Genomic DNA, 20,961 nt, shown 5'->3' on the forward strand with positions numbered 1-20,961 from the left:
AGCAGGTGCTTATCGACAGATAGTTTGTTCCATCTACAGATGGAAAATCCGGACGATCCAAATAAATTGTGACCGTTTTCTGTATCATACCCAGGATGTAGACCTAGCTATTTCCTGTTGGCAGCATTTTAAAATATTCATAACATTTAAAAAAAAAAAAAAATGGTGTTGATATTTAATGTACGTTATAAAACGCTAATTTATAGTCAGTTCGGTGAAAGGATCAGTAAAATTAGATTATGATAGATGAGTAGCAATTAATGATTGTGCAAAATGATCACTAATGATTAAAGATTAAACCATGACAGATGTTAACAATGTCCATACAGTTGAACTGATGATATATAACTGCAATCTCATCAATTTTATGTAAATCATAAAAATCTGCCTTTGTTAAATTTCCCACCCTTGTAGACTATAGTATTGTATTTCGATAAAATCTTAAAGGAACTCTCTGTCTGTCTGTCTGTCTGTCTGTCTGTCTGTCTGTCTGTCTGTCTGTCTGTCTGTCTGTCTGTCTGTCTGTCTGTCTGTCTGTCTGTCTGTCTGTCTGTCTGTCTGTCTGTCGTACAAGTCTGCAGAGTTGATGTATCTCCCTCCTCTTTCGCATTAAACTTGTCAGAAATTGCCAGTCGTCCCGACCCTGCTACCTGAATGATGTAACACGCCCGGCACTCACCCACCAAAAACCTATTACCTCCCCTTTAGAGTCTGCTGCTGCTCAGCCCAGAAAGACCACAGACCAACGATCACCCCCAGTAATTCCATTTTCCCCATCTGGAGTTTCAATAAGTATGCTCTGCACCCCCTTAATTTATGGGCACAGTGCATCTGGTGCAGCTCAGCGGCAGGGCCTAGTGTAAAGGCACACACTGTCTGAGCAGTCTCTCTCTCTCTTTCTGTTTTCATATGATTCTGTCTAGGGCTGTGATAATACCAGTATCGCAATATTTTTTCCATGCCAAAAAGAAAACCAAGGCAGACCTAACTCTTTGGTCCCATAAAAACCTTCTGTATGTAAAATAAATATACTGAACAATAGGCCCACCCACTTGGGAGCCAGGCCCACCCAATGGGTGGCCAGGCCCAGCCAATCAGAATTGTGTAGTTTTTTTTTTACCACAAAAGACAGAAATACTCCTCAGAACCCTGCCCCCTGTCCCCTCAGACAATCCCGCAGGTGAAGAAGCTGTATGTGGAGGTCATGGGCTGCTGTGGTTACACATGGTCTGTGGTTTTGAGGCTGGTTGGAGATACTACCAAATTCTCTAAAATGACATTGGAGGTGGCTTATGGTAGATAAATAAACATTGAATTCTCTGGCAACAGCTCTGGTGGACATTCCTGCAGTCATCATGACAATTGCATGCTACCTCAAGACTTGAGACCTCTGTGGCATTGTGTTGTGTGACAAAACTGCACATTTTAGAGTGGCCTTTTATTCTCCCCAGCACAAGGTGCACCTGTGTAACGATCATGCTGTTTAATCAGCTTCTTGATATACCACACCTGTCAGGAGGATGGAGTATCTTGACAAAGGCTAAAATGCTCACCAACAGGGATGTAAAGAAATGTGTGCACAACATTTGAGAGAAATAAGCTTTTTGTGCGAATGGAAAATCTCTGGGATCTTTTATTTCAGCTCATGAAACATAGGACCAACAATTTACATGTTGCATTTATGTTTAGGTTCAGCGTAAATGTGACTCCAACATTAGAGCTGTTTTCTTAAATAAGTATCACGATACCCGTATCGTCACAGCCCTAATTCTGACTGAGCCCAGGCAGAGTCTGTTATGAGTCGGAGAGGAGAAAGTGATACTAAAGCTTTTAGTCTTCCTTGTCAACATGTGCTCTCTGGGTGGTAGAATCCTCCAGCTGAGATTCCAGCAAGCGCTTACTATTCCCCTACTACTGTCCTGTCAGTTATACAGTATGCATTACCGTCTACCCAGCAGGCAAAACTGAAATACATTGAAATAACATAATTACAAGCAGAATGACGTCATTTCAACCAGCTGTACTGTAAGCCATATATATGGTCACAGCAATAGATAGCATAAACAAACCTAGACTCTGCTCCGAAAGATCCTCTGATGAATGTCGACAAATCTGAACAAGACTTCTATCTTCCTCATCCTCTGTCTCGACAGAAGCACTAGCCATAATAATAATAGTCCAAAATCCTAATCCTTTTCTTTTGTCCAATTTTATTCTCTTATATAGCAGGGTTTACTCCACTCAATGCTTCGCGCTTAAGACAAAAAACAGCAGTGTGTCCACAGGGTTGGGATGTAGAAACACTAACTATAATCAGTTATGTTACCAGCTAAAATATTGTAATCAGATTACAGATACTTTTAAAAATGTAGATGATTACTTCTTGGATTACATTTAAATTCAGAAAGGATGTTGACAAAAAAATACATTGACATCTTTCTGTTTTCTCAATGACATTCAAATTCAGCATTAAAAAAGGTGCAAGTGTAAGTTTGTTCCACCTGAGCGAGACTGACCACAAGTCAGAGACCACTATGAAGATGGATCCTTTTTGTCTTCTTCTAATGCCTTTTAAGGGGAAAGTAATCCAAAAGTAAGAAAGTAATCTGATTATGTTACTGAGTTTGGGTAATCCAAAAGTTACGTTACTGATTACAACTTTGGTCAGGTAATTAGTAACTATAATGGATTACATTTAGAGTAACCTGTCCAGCTCAGGATACGACCCTGAACCGCAATGCCCACAATGTCATGGGTTAATTAATCTAACAATTAGCTGTGCCACTCTGCGGCCGCTCAAAACACACTCGTGATACCAGTGTACGTGCTGGGCCTCGTTGTGTGGCTCAGGGTTGTTACTGTACTTGTTAACTTGAGGAGGGGTGTCTGAAGTGGCCTCCTCTTCTCATCTCATTTCCTTCATCTGCAATCATCTGAAAACACATTGTTGGACAGGGGAAAGCAATGTAGTGGATGCCCAGGTATTTGCTTGGAGAGGAAGCCACTTTTGACTATTGAGATGCAGCCATGGACCCATTACTGTCACTCTGCACACCTGGACGTGCCTCAATAAAGAGACACAATAGCTAACCCACCTCACCCATTGTCAGGAATGTAGCCTCAAAAAGCTTCCAATACAAACAAGCACAAACTAAACTCTAATTACATCGTCAAACGGGCAGGCACGCTATGTTAAATCCATGTTTGGTTCATTTTTTGCTGGTGACAATAATAAAACAAGTAACATTTAGTTTTCTCACACAAAAGTGTATATTTTGGATGAGCTTGGATTCCTTTGAGCACACAGAGTAAAATGTCTGCGGGAATCAGGGCATTTCTCCAGCTGAAATTTGAGAAAACATGATGAATGTGGTATAAGATAGTCCTTTTACAGAAGGACACATTAGAAACCCATATATGACACATCCCCTCTCTTTCTGCTCCCCCTTTCTGACAGTCTATGCTGAATGAAATACTCTTTCTTCGGGAAAAGAGTGGTGCGTTTTTTTGTAAACAGATACCTCTCTCAAATTCTCCCTCTTGTTTTACTCTCCCTTGCTCTCTCCCTTTCTATCCCTCTTTTACATAAAAAAAACAAGTCTGCAATCAGATGCAGCAGTATAAACAGCCACCTCTGTGAGAAGAGGCGGAAAGACCATTTCCATAACAAAAACACTCAGGCAAAACAAATTGCCACTCGAGTCGATTCCCATTGCACTAATTGACCTGGTTGATGAGCATGCTCTTGTTTTATATTTTATTCTTTTTTTCCCCTTTTTCTTCTTCTTCCTCCCTTCCCCACCATCGCTTAACCCTGGACTACACCCCCAACCTCCCCTCCTCCCCCCTTTTATCTAGCTTTAGTACCGCCACAGCATAGGGCGGGAAGGCAATAACATAACAACACTATGGCTTTTTGCTTTGCAGGAGGAAATTAATAACTGTCTTGGTCTTTCCAGCCTCCCTATGTCCGTCTATGCAGAGACAGATCCCCATTGTCTTATTTATTTTTGCGTTGTCCTTCTCCTCCCCTTCTCTCACCTCCTAAGATGGCTCAATGACTACTAATGTCAACTACGTTCATATACAGGCATACAGGCTACTGGTGAATGTGGCAGCGAGCTGGGGGCAGAGGCTTTGGGCTTTGGGTTTAGGTGTGCTGGGGGGCAGGGGGGGGGATCTCTTATTTAAAAGACCCAGGAACAGTCATGGACCCCACCCCCAACCCCACCTAATCCCTCCCAACCCCCCTCTGAAGGATGGCTGCTGGTCCCTGTGGATGAACCAACCCTCTTCCTCTCATCTCCCCCCCCCCTCTCTCTCTCTCTCTCTCTCTCTCTCTCTCTCTCTCCCACTCCTTCCTCTTCACTCTAACCATCCTGTCCATATGTCTGTGTCCGTCTGTCTGCATCCGGCATCAAAACTGTGTCTGACTGTATGCTCTGTAAAAGCTATTTTATCGACTCACACCAACCCAGTAAGAGACAGTACCACTTGAAACAGACAGACACTGAGCATTATGCAGTGTAGCCAGTCGATATGAACAACAGAAGGAGAATACACCCCATCCATCTCAATCGTTGGTAGTTTTCATATTGTTTATGTCCACAGCCCTCGGGGGAATGACACAGTATCTCACACTGCATTCTGGGGCATTGATTCTGTTTATTTTGCCCTTGACTAGATTATGTTGTGTCACATGGGACATTAAGGCGTAGAGTTAGAACACATCAACTAATTACTGATCCTGATGATGTCACAATGCAGGCGGACTCTGACGCAACCAATCGCCATGAGGCTGGGAGGACTACATTAGCTAGAGATATCCCACCCAGCACCACACTATATATGAATCTGATTTGTAGCATTGATATACAGCACACAGGATAGTCATACAGTATTGTAATAATAATAATAATATGTATTTTATGTAGAGCTTTTCTTTACAAAACAGAATCTCAAAATTGCTTTTAAAAAAAACACAGGAAAAAAAGCACAAAAACAAATCTAATGATCTGGCAGATTCTTGGGAGACTGGCTTCAAGATTGTAGTATTGGGCGCAACTCTATGCTAGCATTCAGACATACCACAGCTAACATAGCTTAAGGTCTTCCATTACAATAACATTGAATGATCAGACAGCTACAGTAACATACCTAGTGGTTTTCCAATCTGTCAGTACATGTGTGGTTTTATCACCCCCTCCCATCTCTCTGTCATTTGTCTGCCATTAGCATGTATGCATCTTCTTGAATATCTATGCATACATGAGAACACACATGTCAAAGCATGCCTTTTTGGATATTAATTTGCCATGATGAAGACAAACAAATTACTTGTGCTTTCCTAATCCTTGTTTTGAGAGAACTGTTTTGTTTCAGATGGAGCACAAACTACCATAACTGTGTACTGTTACAAACCCTAGTCTCTTACTGTAAAAACAATAGACCCCAAAAATACTTTGTATTACTTTGTATTCGATTGTATTGATTCTGCTATTTTTCCCTTGTTTTGTAAAGACCCAGGTTGTGTGTGTGCGAGTGTATGTGAGTGTGTGTATCTGTGTGTAGCTCTTGTCCTAGTTATGTGTGTGTGTGTGCGTCTCTTCGGTGTCTAACTCCCGTCTACCGTGGTTGGTTGGTCAGGTCGTCAGGGGAGACGAGGAGCGGGGAGAAGCTAGAGCTGCAGATGAGCAACATTGGAGCTGACGTGTTGGAGCTGTTGCTGGAGTTTGTCTACACGGGCTCTCTGGTCATAGACTCAGCTAACGCCAAGACACTGCTAGAGGCCGCCAACAAGTTCCAATTCAACACCTTCTGCAAAGTCGGTGTGTCCTTCCTAGGTATGTACCTATGACATACAGTTGACGTCGGAAGTTTACATACACCTTAGCCAAATACATTTAAACTCCGTTTTTCACAATTCCTGACATTTAATCCTCGTAAAAATCCCCTGTCTTAGGTCAGCTAGGATCACCACTTTAATTTAAGAATGTGAAATGTCAGAAAAATAGTAGAGAGAATTATTTATTTCAGCTTTTATTTCTTTCATCACATTCCCAGTGGGTCAGACGTTTACATACACTCAATTAGTATTTGGTAGCATTGCCTTTAAATTGTTTAACTTGGGTCAAACGCTTCGGGTAGCCTTCCACAAGCTTCCCACAATAAGAATTTTGGCCCATTCCTCCTGACAGAGCTGGTGTAACTGAGTCAGGTTTGAAGGCCTCCTTGCTCGCACACACTTTTTCAGTTGTGCCCACAAATTTTCTATAGGATTAAGGTCATTGTCCATTTGGAAGACCCATTTGCGACCAAGCTTTAACTTCCTGACTGATGTCTTGAGATGTTGCTTCAATATATCCAAAATGTTCCTTCCTCATGAAGCCATCTATTTTGTGAAGTGCACCAGTCCCTCCTGCAGCAAAGTACCCCCACAACACGATGCTGCCACCCCTCGTGCTTCACGGTTGGGATGGTGTTCTTTGGCTTGCAATCCTCCCCCTTTTCCCTCCAAACATAACGATGGTCATTATGGCCAAACAGTTCTATTTTTGTTTAAATCAAACCAGAGGACATTTCTCCAAAAAGTACGATCTTTGTCCCATGTGCAGTTGCAAACTGTAGTCAGGCTTTTTTATTGCGGTTTTGGAGCAGTGGCCTCTTCCTCTCTTGGAGACAGAACGCGTCTCCTTCCTGAGCGGTATGATGGCTGCGTGGTCCCATGGTGTTTATACTTGTGTACTATTGTTTGTACAGATGAACATGGTACCTTCAGGCGTTTGGAAATTGCTCCCAAGGATGAACCAGACTTGTGGACTTCTGACTTCACCTGTAGGGTGTGGGGTGTGGGGGGATGTGGGTAAGTAGGTGTCTCGTCACACTAAGCCTAAGTTTCTGTCTTTGGCACATAGTCCCTCGCACCCTTTCTGACAGGAGTCCAAATTTAGCGTAAATTCCCCCCCGAAGTAAAAGAGGGAGACATAATTTTGCTCCCTATCCCGGTTTGTCTCTCGGTCTGTCTCTAGGTCTGTCGCTCTCTCTCTCCTCTCGGCCCTCAGGAGTTGGGAGGCGCCAGGACAAAAGGTCAGGGAACAATTGTCAGTTATATGTCAAATCCTCCAGCGTAAGCTATGATAGAACCCACAGATACTCAGACCGATCGATGCCTACATACGGTGGGGAGGGAGGGAGAGGATATGGGTCTTGGAAAAGGAGGTTGGGGGAGGGGTGTTGGCGGGGAAAGCCCAGGGGTCAACTGAGGAGCAAATGCGTACTCATGGGTTTAGGAGGTCAAGGGACTGGGAGACGGTAAATGTCAGATTATACCTACCATTTAATAGAGATGGTTGGGGAGATGTGGAGAGAGCTCTAAGACAAGGATAGGATGTCTGGCAATGGGATGAAAAAGGTCAGAGCAGTAAAAGGGAGGGGGAAGACAGTGAAAATAAATATCGATTTGTTTTTCACGTTTCGTCCGACGATATGGACTTGTGAAAAACATGGAAACCGTTTGTAGTGTAGTCAGAGACTTCAGCCTGAACATGATTCATGGCATTTGAGCATGTTAGAATAGAGACATAATACTGGTACAGTGTATAACCTTGGAACAAAGACATTGATATCATGTCAGGGATATTGAAGTTCGCAACAAATGTACTGAAGAGATGCGGAAGAAATTAACTTTGGCCATGGTGCATTGAGTTCATCAGATTTTTTTAGTGTGACAAAAACACACCTCAACACACCAGGGTAACTTATTTAACATGTTATTTTGTCCATCATATTAGAACAACTTCAAGTCACAAGAAATAAACCGTGGGAGGATTTACAACCGGCGACTATGGAACCTTCCAGAGCCTGGAATAAAACTCCTTTATTCACTATGTCTGCAATCTGCTCCACTGAGTTTGAGATATTGCACACCATGCAACACGTACACACACATGCCATATAATAACAGATTGATACTGCACAGACTCTCTTAAAATATATATTTTTGTCACATACGCCGAATACAACCTTACAGTGAAATGCTTACTTACAAGCCCTTAACCAACAATGCAGTTCAAGAAATAGAGTTTAAAAAATATTTACTAAATACACTAAAGTAAAATAAAATCTAATCAATCAAAAAGTAACACAGTACATTTAGATAACAATAACGAGGCTATACTGTATACAGGGGGTACCGGTGCCGAGTCAATGTGTGAGGGTACAGGTACAGGTTATTTGAGATCATTTGTAAGGTGACTATGCATAGATAATAAACAGTGAATATTAGCAGTGTTGTTCAGCAGTCTTATGTCTTGGGGGTAGAAGTTGTTAAGAAGCCTTTTTGTCCTAGACTTGGGGATCCGGTACCGCTTGCCGTGCGGTAGCAGAGAGAACAGTCTATGACTTGGGTGACTTGAGTTTTTGACAATTTTTTGGTCCTTCCTCTGACACCGCCTAATATATAGGTCCTGGATGTCAGGATGCTTGGCCCCAGTGGGATGTACTGGGCCGTACGCACTACCCCCTGTAGCACCTTACGGTCAGATGCCGAGCAGTTGCCATACCAGGCAGAGATGCAACTGGTCAGGATGCTCTCGATGGTGCAGCTGTAGAACTTTTTGAGGATATGGGGACCCACGCCAAATCTTTTCAGTCTCCTGAGGAGGAAAAGGTGTTGTCGTGCCCCCTTTACAACTGTCCTGGTGTGTTTGGACCATGATAGTTTGTTGGTGATGTGGACACCAAGGAACTTGAAACTCTCGACCCGCTCCACTTCAGCCCCATCGATGTTAATGGGGGCCTGTTCAGCCCTCCAGCTTCTTTGTCTTGCTCACATTGAGAGAGAGGTTGTTTTCCTGGCATCATACTGCCAGGTCTCTGACCTCCTCACTATAGGCTGCCTCATCGTTGTCGGTGATCAGGCCTACTGGACCACTGTTGTGTCGTCAGCAAACTTAATGATGGTGTTGGAGTCATGCTTGGCCACGTACTGTAGTTGTCGGTGAACAGGGAGTACAGGAGGGGACTAAGCACGCACACCTGAGGGGCCCCAGTGTTGAGGATCAGCATGTCAGATGTGTTGTTGCCTACCCTTACCACTTGGGGGCAGCCCATCAGGAAGTCCATGATCCAGTTGCAGAGGGAGGTGTTTAGTCTCAGGGTCCTTAGCTTAGTGATGAGCTTTGTGGGCATTATGATGTTGAACGCTGAGCTGTAATCAATGAATACATACGGGTTCATCTTGTCCAGGTGGGAAAGGGCAGTGTGGAGTGCTATTGAGATCAAACAAAATCAAATGTTATTTGTCACATGTGCCGAATAACACAGGTGTAGACCTTACAGTGAAATGCTTACTTACAAGCCCTTAACCGACAATGCAGTTTTAAGAAAAATACCCCCCCCCCAAAAAAATCTTTGCGTCATTTGTGGATCTGTTGGGGCAGTATGTGAATTGGAGTGGGTCTAGGGTTTATGGCATGATGGTGTTGATGTGAGCCATGACCAGCCTTTCAAAGCACTTCATGGATACCGACGTGAGTGCTACGGGGCGGTAATCATTTAGGCAGGTTACCTTCGCTTTCTTGGGCACAGAGACTATGGTGGTCTGTTTGAAACATGTAGGTATTACAGACTCGGCCAGGGAGAGGTTGAAAATGTCAGCGAAGACAACTGCCAGTTGGTCCCCGCATTCTCTGGTAATCCATCTAGCCCCTCGGCTTTGTGAATGTTGACCTGTTTTAAAGGTCTTGCTCACATCGGCAACGGAGAACGTGATCATACAGTCGTCCGGAACAGCTGGTTCATTTAGCTCGTCTGGTAGGCTCGTGTAAATGGGTAGCTCGCGGTGGTACTTTTACTGAAACGTTGATTAATGTCCTTGTAAAAATAAACTCAAACTCAATAGTTTTCAAGCCCTGACACATCCGACGAGCATCAGAGCCGGTGTAGTAGGATTCAATCTTAGTCCTGTATTGATGCTTTGCCTGTTTGATGGTTCATCTGAGGGCATAGCAGGATTTCTCATAAGCGTCAGATTATTGTCCCGCTCCTTGAAAGCGGCAGCTCTAGCCTTTAGCTCGGTGCGGATGTTGCCTGTAATCCATGGCTTCTGGTTGGGAAATGTACAGTTGAAGTTGGAAGTTTACATACACTTAGGTTGGAGTCATTAAAACTCGTTTTTCAACCACTCCACAAATTTCTTGTTAACAAACTATAGTCTTGGGAAGTCGTTTAGGACATCTACTTTGTGCATGAAACAAGTCATTTTTTCAACAATTGTTTACAGACAGATTATTTCCCTTGTAATTCACTGTATCACATTTCCAGTGGGTCAGAAGTGTACATACACTAAGTTGACTGTGCCTTTAAACAGCTTGGAACATTCCAGAAAATGATGTAATTGCTTTAGAAGCTTCTGATAGGCTAATTGACATCATTTGAGTCAATTGGAGGTGTACCTGTGGATGTATTTCAAGGCCTACCTTTAAACTCAGTGCCTCTTTGCTTGACATCATGGGAAAATCAAAAGAAATCAGCCAAGAACTCGGACAAAAAATTAGAGACCTCCACAAGTCTGGTTCATCCTTGGGATCAATTTCCAAATGCCTGAAGGTACCACGTTCATCTGTACAAACAATAGTACCTAAGTATAAACCCCATGGGACCACGCAGTCGTCATACCGCTCAGGAAGGAGACGCGTTTTGTCTCCTAGAGATGAACGTACTTTGGTGCGAAAAGTGCAAATCAATCCCAGAACAACAGCAAAGGACCTTGTGAAGATGCTGGAGGAAACAGGTACAAAGTATCTCTATCCACAGTAAAACGAGTCCTATATCGACATAACCTGAAAGGCCGCTCAGCAAGGAATAAGCCACTGCTCCAAAACCTCCATTAAAAAAACAGACTACGGTTTGCAACTGCACATGGGGACAAAGATCGTACTTTTTGGAGAAATGTCCTCTGGTTTGATGAAACAAAAATAGAACTGTTTGGCCATAATGACCATTGTTATGTTTGGAGGGAAAAGGGAGAGGCTTGCAAACACCATACCAACCGTGAAGTACGGGGGTGGCAGCATCATGTTGTGGGGGTGCTTTGCTGCAGGAGAGACTGGTGCACTTCACAAAATAGATGGCATCTTGAAGAAGGAAATGTATGTGGATATATTGAAGCAACATCTCAAGACATCTGTCAGGAAGTTAAAGCTTGGTCGCAAATGGGTCTTCCAAAAGGACAATGACCCCAAGCATACTTCCGAAGTTGTGGAAAAATGGCTTAAGGACAACGAAGTCAAGGTATTGGAGTGGCCATCACAAAGCCCTGACCTCAAGCCTATAGAAAATTTGTGGACAGAACTGAAAAAGCGTGTGTGATCAAGGAGGCCTTCAAACCTGACTCGGTTAGACCAGCTCTGTCAGGAGGAATGGGCCAAAATTCACCCAACTTATTGTGGGAATAATACTTGAGTGAATGTAAACTTCTGACCCACTGGGAATGTGATGAAAGAAATAAAAGCTGAAATCATTCTCTCTACTATTATTCTGACATTTCACATTCTGAAAATAAAGTGGTGATCCTAAATGACCTAAAACGGGGAATTTTTACTTGGATTAAATGTCAGGAATTGTGAAAAACTGAGTTTAAATGTATTTGGCTGAGGTGTATGTAAACTTCCGACTTCAACTGTACGTACCTTCACTGTGGGGACGACGTCGTCGATGCACTTACTGATGAAGCCGGTGACTGAGTTGGTATACTCCTCAATGCCATTGGATTAATCCCGTAACATATTCCAGTCTGTGCTAGCAAAACAGTCCTGTAGCGTAGCATCCGCGTCACCTTTCTTTAATATTAGACATCGCGCACCAGCAGTTATTGACAAATAGACACACACCCCCGCCCCTCGTCTTACCAGACGTAGCTGCTCTGTTCTGCCGAAACACAGAGAAGCCAGCCAGCTCTATATTATTTGTGTCGTCGTTCAGCCAAGTCTCTGTGAAATATAAGATATTACAGTTTTTAATGTCCCGTTGGTAGGATAGTCTTAATCGTAGTAGATCGTCCAGTTTGTTTTCCAATGATTGCACGTTGGCCAATAATACCGAGGGTAGTGGTGATGTACTCACTTGCCGACGAATTCTCACAAGGCACCCAGACCTCCTGTATTTCCGTCTTTTCTTCACACGAATGATGGGGATTTGGGCCTGGTCTCCGGGAAGCAGTATATCCTTCGCGTCGGACTCATTAAAGAAAAAAATCTTTGTCCAGTTCGAGGTAAGTAATCGTTGTTCTGATGACCAGAAGCTCTTTTCGGTCATAAGAGACGGTAGCAGCAACATTATGTACAAAATGATTTATACAATGCGAAAAAATGCGAAACTAACAAAATAGCACAATTGGTTAGGAGCCTGTAAAATTGCAGCCATCCCCCCCCGGGGCCATCTGAAGACCGACACAAATGAACCTGAATGAATGGTACCTGTGGAATCAATTAAGATCAAACCAAATAAGAATACCAAACACATTTCAACCTTGTTTCATATTGATTAGATATAGAGACAGCTCTGTAAAGGTATTGATTGGTCTAGCTCTAGTTATTATTACACACTCTCACGCCCCCTCAGACTTCTCTCTCTCTCTCAGAAACAGTAAAACCACATCTGCTCAATCAAACACCACATTAACAGACTACAGTTGTATTAGTTTCAGAAGGCTTTGTTTCCCTATTCAGCTTCAACACACTGAGTTAACTTTAGACTTTAACAGACACTTTGTCACATGAACCCTGTTTTTTATTATTATATTTTGGTCTTGTAGTGGTGAGATGCTCCACAACCTTTCCTGGTGAAATCAAATCCAATTTTATTTGTCACATACACATGGTTGGCAGATGTTAATGCGAGTGTAGCGAAATGCTTGTGCTTCTAGTTCCGACAATGCAGTAATATCCAACGAGTAATCTAACCTAACAATTTCACAACAATTACCTTATACACACAAGTGTAAAGGAAGGAATTAGAATATGTACATAAAAAATATATGAATGAGTGATGGTATAGAACGGCATAGGCAAGATGCAGTAGATGGTATAGAGTACAGTATATACATATGAGATGAGTAATGTAGGGTATGTAAACATATAAAAGTGGCATTGTTTAAAGTGGCTAGTGATACATTACATCAAGATGCAGTAGATGGTATAGAGTACAGTATATACATATGAGATGAGTAATGTAGGGTATGTAAACATGAAGTGGCATTGTTTAAAGTGGCTAGTGATACATTTATTACATACATTTTTCCATTATTAAAGTGTATAGGCAGCATTTACGCGCACCAACAGACACACACACACACACACACACACACACACACACACAGAAAGACTTGTACATGGGTTACTCTTACCCTAACCGTAACCTTAAGCCAAAAAACAAATCTTAACCCTCAACCTAACCCTAAGCCAAAAACCAAATCTTAACCCTAAACCTAACCCTAGCTCCTAACGCTAAAACTAACCCTAGCTCCTAACCCTTAATGTAATTCTAACACTAATTCTGTGTGTTCTCACAAAATGTCCCCAGTTGGTCAAATGTTTGTTTGTTTTCTATTCTTGTGGGGACTTGGCCAGTTAAACACGTCCATACATACAGTGCCTTCAGAAAGTATTCACACCCCTTGACTTTTTCTGCATTTTGTTGTTACATCCTGAATTTAAAATGGATTAAATCTATATTTTTTAGTCACTAGCCTACACACAATACCCCATAATGTCATAGTGAATTTCAAACACAGATTCATCCACGAAGACCAGGGAGGCTTTCCAATTGCTCATAAAGAATGGCACCTATTGGTAGATGGGTAAAAATAAAAACATCTGACTTTGAATATCCCTTTGAAGATGGTGAAGTTATTAATTACACTTTAGATGGTGTGTCAATACACCTAGTCACTACAAAGATACAGGTGTCCTTCCTAACTAAGTTTCCGGAGAGGAAGGAAACCACTCAGATTTCACCATGAGGCCAATGGTGACTTTAAAACAGTTACAGAGTTTAATGGCTGTGATAGAAGAAATCTGAGGATGGATCAACAACATTGTAGTTACTCTACAATACTAACCTAAATGACAGAGTGAAAAGAAGGAAGCCTGTACAGAATACAAATATTCCAAAACATGCATCCTGTTTTTCAACAAGGCTCTAAAGTAATACTGCAAAACATTTGACAAACATTTTTGGTCCTGAATACAAGGTGTTATGTGAGGGGCAAATCCAATACACCACATGACTGAGTACCACCCACCATATTTTCAAGCATAGTGGTGGCTGTATCATGTTATGTGTATGCTTGTCATTGTTAAGGACTGGGGAGTTTCTCAGGATAAAAAAGAAACGGAATGGAGCTAAGCACAGGCACAATCCTAGAGGAAAACCTGGTTCAGTCTGCTTTCCACCAGACACTGGGAGATGAATTTACCTTTCAGCAGGACAATAAGCTAAAACACCAGACCAAATCTACACTGTTGCTTACCAAGAAGAATGTTCATGAGTGACCGTGTTACAGTTTTGACTTAAATCTACTTGAAAATCTATGGCTTGACCTGAAAATGGTTGTCAATACCCCAATTTGTCATTATGGGGTATTGTGTGTAGATGAGTGAGAAAAAAATAATTATTTAATCCATTTTGAATTCAGACTGTCACAACACAACAAAATGTGGAATAAGTCAAGGGGTATGAATACTTTCTGAAGGCAATGTATACGCGCACACACACACACACACACACACACACACACACACACACACACACACACACACACACACACACACACACACGCACGTGCGCACACACACACACACACATAGTGCTCTGTGTTTATAGATGGGAGATCTGGTGGTGGTCAGTACCTATGTCTCATTTGATCAGGCCTCTCACTGAGGCCCCCAGTCCAACGATATGGACTTGTGAAAAACATGGAAACCGTTTGTAGTGTAGTCAGAGACTTCAGCCTGAACATGATTCATGACATTTGAGCATGTTAGAATAGAGACATAATACTGGTACAGTGTATAACCTTGGAACAAAGACATTGATATCATGTCAGGGATATTGAAGTTCGCAACAAATGTACTGAAGAGATGCGGAAGAAATTAACTTTGGCCATGGTGCATTGAGTTCATCAGATTTTTTTAGTGTGACAAAAACACCTCAACACACCAGGGTAACTTATTTAACATGTTATTTTGTCCATCATATTAGAACAACTTCAAGTCACAAGAAATAAACCGTGGGAGGATTTACAACCGGCGGCTATGGAACCTTCCAGAGCCTGGAATAAAACTCCTTTATTCACTATGTCTGCAATCTGCTCCACTGAGTTTATGAGATATTGCACACCATGCAGCACACACACACATACACCTTATAATAACAGATGGATACTGCACAGACTCTCCTCACACCCACACAAATGAACCTGAATGAATGGTACCTGTGGAATCAATTAAGATAAAAACCAAATAAGAATACCAAACACATTTCAACCTTGTTTCATATTGATTAGATATAGACACAGCTCTGTAAAGGTATTAATTGGTCTAGCTGTAGTTATTATTACACACTCTCACGCCCCCTCAGACTTCTCTCTCTCAGAAACAGTAAAAGCACATCTGCTCAAACACCACATTAACAGACTACACTTGTATTCATTTCAGAAGGCTTTGTTTTCCTATTCAGCTTCAACACACTGAGTTAACTTAAGACTTTAACAGACACTTTGTCACATGAACCCTGTTTTTTATTATTATATTTTGGTCTTGTAATAGTGAGATTCTAAATTACCTTTCCTCTTAATATTTGTATAGGCAGCTGGTACACCACACACACACACACACACACACACACACACACACACACACACACACACACACACACACACACACACACACACACACACACACACATAGTGCTCTGTGCTTATAGATGGGAGATCTGGTGGTAGTCAGTACCTATGTCTCATTTGATCAGGCCTCACACTGTGGGCCCCAGCCCAGGGCTGTGTGTGTGTGTGTGTGTGTGTGTGTGTGTGTGTGTGTGTGTGTGTGTGTGTGTGTGTGTGTGTGTGTGTGTGTGTGTGTGTGTGTGTGTGTGTGTGTGTGTGTGTGTGTGTGTGTGTGTGTGTGAGAGAGAGAGAAACGTCTTTACCTGCAGTACTAATCCCTGCTATGCCTTCCCAGTCTCCTGGCCCTGCTCAGTGGGCACCTAGCGATCGATTCCCCTTGTTGTTTGTCCCTTGAGCTGTTTGAGTTATTACACTCTCTCCCTAGCCCAAGATATACACACAGATAGACCAAAGCTCTCCCCTCTTTCTCTCTCCCTTCCCCCCTCATCCCGACTTTTTAATGGATGTGTGAATGACAATCTCTCCATCTCTTCCCTTTTTTCCCCTCTGTCTCTCCCTCTCACCTCTCTCCTCTCTTCCTCTCCCCCTCTCCTCTCTGTCCTCTCTTTCTCTCACCCTCTCCTCTCTCTCCCCTCTCCTTTCCCCACCTTTTCACTCTCTCCTCTCTCTCTCTGCAGAGAAACAGCTAACAGCAGGGAACTGTCTAGGTGTGCTGGGCATGGCTGAGGCTATGCGATGTACAGAGCTCCACAACATGGCCAAAGCCTTTGCACTCCAGAACTTCCCTGAGGTAGGTGGATTTACTGAATGAACAAATCGATGGATGGGTGAGTGGGTGGATGGATAAATGCATTAATGAATACATGCATGAATACATGCATACATGCATGAATGAATTTATAAGATGTTCATAAAAAAGACCATACCACCTACCAAACATGATAAAAACTGGATTTTTATCCCAATCAAGTTTCAACCCTTTGTGCTCTAGGCGGCAGGTCAGGAGGAGATTCTGAATGTGTCTAAGGAGGACCTGGTGGCCTACCTGTCTAATGACAGCCTCAATACCAAGACTGAGGAACTGGTCTACGAGACTGCAATCAATTGGATCAAACGAGACCCCACCTCCAGAGTACAGGTAAGGCAGGGAGGGTAGAGAGGTAGGAGGGAGTGGTTCAAATCAAATTGTATTTCTCACATGCGCTGAATACAACAGGTATTCAGCTTGAAATGCTTGAAATGCATACTTACGAGACCTTTCCCAATATGCAGAGTTAAAAAGTAAATAAAAATTGAAAATAGTAACACAATAAATACCAATAGCGAGGCTATGTACAAGGAGTACCGGTACCGGGTCAATGTGCAGGGGTACATGTTGGTAGGTGTAAAAGTGACTGGGCAATCAGGATAGATAATAAACAGAGTAGCAGCAGTGTATGTGATGATTGTGAACGTTTGTGGTGGTAAATAGATGGCTACGAATAATATAGATGTGAACTCTCTTGGAAGATAGTGTGGTCTACAGCTTATCATGAGGTATTCTACCCCAGGCGAGGACATAAGACTGTAAAAACACCAGCAAATCAGCTCTCAGTGATTTTAATTTGGAAATCTGTTCCAAAGTATTCCCACACATAAGGGAGAGATTTGTGATCGTATACAAATGTAAGCAAGGTTTGAAATGATTGTTTTATCTGTTGTGGCTACTTGTGGTCAATTTGCAGTCTATCGGTCCGCGGCTGAATCTAGTTGATGATCCGTGGTCTATGACTTGAGTGGCTGGGGTCTTTTTTTCTTGGCCTTCCTCTGACACCGCCTGATATAGAGGTTCTGGATGGCAGGGAGCTCGGCCCCAGTTATGTACTGGGCTGTCCGCACCACCATCTGTAGCGCCTTGCGGTCGGATGCCAATCAGTTGCCATACCAAGCGAAAATGCAGCCAGTAAATATGCTCTCAGTGGTGCAGCTTTAGAACTTTTTGAGGATCTGAGGGCCCATGCCAAATCTTTTCAGTCTCCTGAGGGGAAAGAGGCGTTGTCGTGCCATCTTCACGACTGTTGGTGTGTGTGGACACCGAGGAACTTGAAGCTCTTGATCCACTCCACTACAGCCCCGTCGATGTGGACGGGGGGGGTGGGGTGCTCGGAGCTCCATTTCCTGTAGTCCAGTCCAGTCCAGTAATCAGTTCCCTTGTCTTGCTGACGTTGAGGGAGAGGTTGTTGTCCTGGCACCACACTGCCAGGTCTCTGACCTCTTCCCTATAGGCTGTCTCATCATCGTCTGTGATCAGGCCTACCACCGTTGTCATCAGCAAACTTAATGATGATGTTGGAGTCGTGCACGGCCAAGCAGTTGTGTGTGACCAGGGAGTACAGGAAGGTACTAAGTACGCACCTCTGAGGGGCCCCGTGTTGAGGGTCAATGTGGCAGATGTGTTGTTACCCTCAACCCCCTGGGGGCGGCCCGCCAGGAAGTCCAGGATCCAGTTGCTGAGGGAGGCGTTTAGTCCCAGGGTCCTGAGCTTAGTGATGAGCTTGGAGGGCACTATGGTGTTGAATGCTGAGCTGTAGTCAATGAACAGCATTCTCACATACTGTCACGCCTGCTCCCGCTCCCCCTCTCTGGCGCTCGAGGGCGCCATGCGGCCCATCATTACGCACACCTGTCACCATTGTTACGCGCATCAGCGCTTTATGGGACTCACCTGGACTCCATCACTTATTGATTGCCTCCCCTATGAATGTCAATTCCTCAGTTTCATCCCTGTCAGCATTAATGTTGTTTGCGTTCCCCCTGTCCAGATGCTGTCTTTGTTTTGTTTGATGTTGGTTATTTATTAAATATTCACTAAATATGTACTTGCTTCTCGTCTCCCAGCGTTGGTCCTCACAGAATGCTGACACCACAATATTGGAAGCATCAGAGAGTTTTTTGTTGATGTCGGGTCCAGGTGCCGCTGCTGAAGGAACCGGGGGTGCCTCAGCTGGCTCGTCAGGCTCCCATTGCTTAGCTGGCTCAAGAGGTTTTCTTGCCTCGGTTGGCTCGGCAGGCTCACATCCCACGTCATACCTCGGCCGGCTCGTCGGGCTCCCACATCATACTTCGGCCAGCTCGTCGGGCTCCCACGTCATACCTCGGCCGGCTCTTCAGGCTCCCCCGTCATACCTCGGCCGGCTCGTCGGGCTCCCACGCCTCGGCCGGCTCGTCGGGCTCCCACGCCTCGGCCGGCTCGTCGGGCTCCCTCGGCTGGTTCGTCGAGCTCCCACGCCTCGGCCGGCCTGTCAAGCTCGCCCCAGGTTGGATGCCGGGTGGCACCCCTAGAGGGCGGGGTACTGTCACGCCTGCTTCCACTCCCCCTCTCTGGCGCTCGAGGGCTTCAGGTGGCCCATCATTACGCACACCTGTCAACATCATTACGCGTATCAGCGCTTCATTGGACTCACCTGGACTCCATCACTTATTCATTGCCTCCCCTTATTCATTGCCTGCCCATTGCCTGTATTCCTCAGTTTCATCCCCGTGTCAGCATTAATGTCATTTTTGTTCCCCTTTTCCAGGCGCCGTCCTTGTCTTGTTTCATGTCGGTTTTTTATTAAATATTAACTTCCTGTACTTGCTTCTCGTCTCCCAGCGTCGGTCCTCGCACATACATGTTCCTCTTATCCAGGTGGGAGAGGGCAGTGTGGAGTGAAATTGAGACTGTCATCTGTGGATCTGTTGTGGCGGTATGTGAATTGGAGTGGGTCTAGGGTAGTCACCTCATACTACTTGAGAGTATGGCTAGACAGTACACTGTCCTTCTCTCAGCACATATCAAATCTGAAGGCTAACATGCTAACCAAACCGGTCGCGTGCATGTTGATTTTGTACTCCCACACCAGATACGATCAGGACACGCAGGTTGAAATATCAAAACAAACTCTGAACCAATTATATTAATTTGGGGACAGGTCGAAAAGCATTAAACATTTATGGTAATTTAGCTAGCTAGCTTGCTGTGGCAGTGCTAATTTGTCCTGGGATATAAACATTGGGTTGTTATTTTGCCTGAAATGCACAAGGTCCTCTACTCCGACAATTAATCCACAGATAAAACGGTAAACCAAATTTCTTTCTCGTCATCCCTTTCCTTTCTCAGGCTCCTTTTTTACTTCTTTGAACTTTATATGGCGGTTGGCAACCAACTTTACGGTGCATTACTATAACCAACTGTAGTGTGGATGTCAGTTCATCTTTCAATCACCCACGTAGGTATATGCTCCTAAACACCAATGAGGAGATGGCACGTGGGTATATGCTCCTAAAAACCAATGAGGTGATGGAAGAGGCTGGACTTGCAGACTATTGAGTGTCACAAATAGAACCTATTTCTATTTTAGCGCCTGGCCACGCAGATGCTTGCTGAGGTGCGCAATGATTGAATAGCATGTATGCGACACGAGCAGTGTGGTCAGCATGTAAGGTTAAATCTGGACTTGGTTTCCTCAATCGTCATCGCTCCTCTTTCACCCCAACTGCCAAACTCACCCTGATTCAGATGACCATCCTACCCATGCTAGATTACGGAGATGTAATTTGTGACTCACCACCTGGATTCGGTCTTATATAGCAACATTTGAAATTGTGTTTTTTACATTGGATAAAATTAGAGACTCAGAACTACAAAATGGCATATCATACTGCATAGTTAAGGAACAATGGGAAAGTAATTATGCTTTGAAAGTTGACAAACTTGTAAACTCACTTTTGAGAAAATGGCCTTTGAATGTTTTGGTATCTAGTGAAGAGTTCCTCTTTGTCTACACCCATTCAGCATCGTTCACCCCTTCTTAAGCTTTATCCCCACCCATATTGTTTCGCCCTCTGAGCGTTCAGAGGGCACACTTGACGCTCTGGCCGATGATTTGTTTACCTCTGGATAACATGAAAACAGCCTAACCAGCTCTGCTGGCAACAATTTCATTATGCTTCTTTGCAGACGTTTACTGACACTGGCCATATTCAGCGCGTGATGTACACTTTAGCTTAAGACATGTAGCTAATTAGCTAGGTAAACA

General features: G+C 43.7%; 1 protein-coding gene across 4 annotated transcripts in view; it reads left to right on the plus strand.

Annotated features, from left to right (window-relative positions):
• LOC106571749 (kelch-like protein 29) overlaps positions 1-20,961 on the plus strand; it is a 323,412-nt gene that overhangs the window by 228,309 nt on the left and 74,142 nt on the right. For all 4 annotated transcript variants that reach the window (XM_014145163.2, XM_014145162.2, XM_014145161.2 and 1 more), the window contains 3 exons: positions 5,647-5,843; positions 16,582-16,694; positions 16,896-17,042. In XM_014145163.2, the coding sequence (XP_014000638.2) occupies positions 5,647-5,843; positions 16,582-16,694; positions 16,896-17,042 (457 nt within the window). The remainder of the gene's footprint in view (positions 1-5,646; positions 5,844-16,581; positions 16,695-16,895; positions 17,043-20,961) is intronic.

This window comes from Salmo salar, chromosome ssa15, assembly GCF_905237065.1.
Source record: "Salmo salar chromosome ssa15, Ssal_v3.1, whole genome shotgun sequence".
Taxonomy (NCBI): Eukaryota; Metazoa; Chordata; class Actinopteri; order Salmoniformes; family Salmonidae; genus Salmo; species Salmo salar.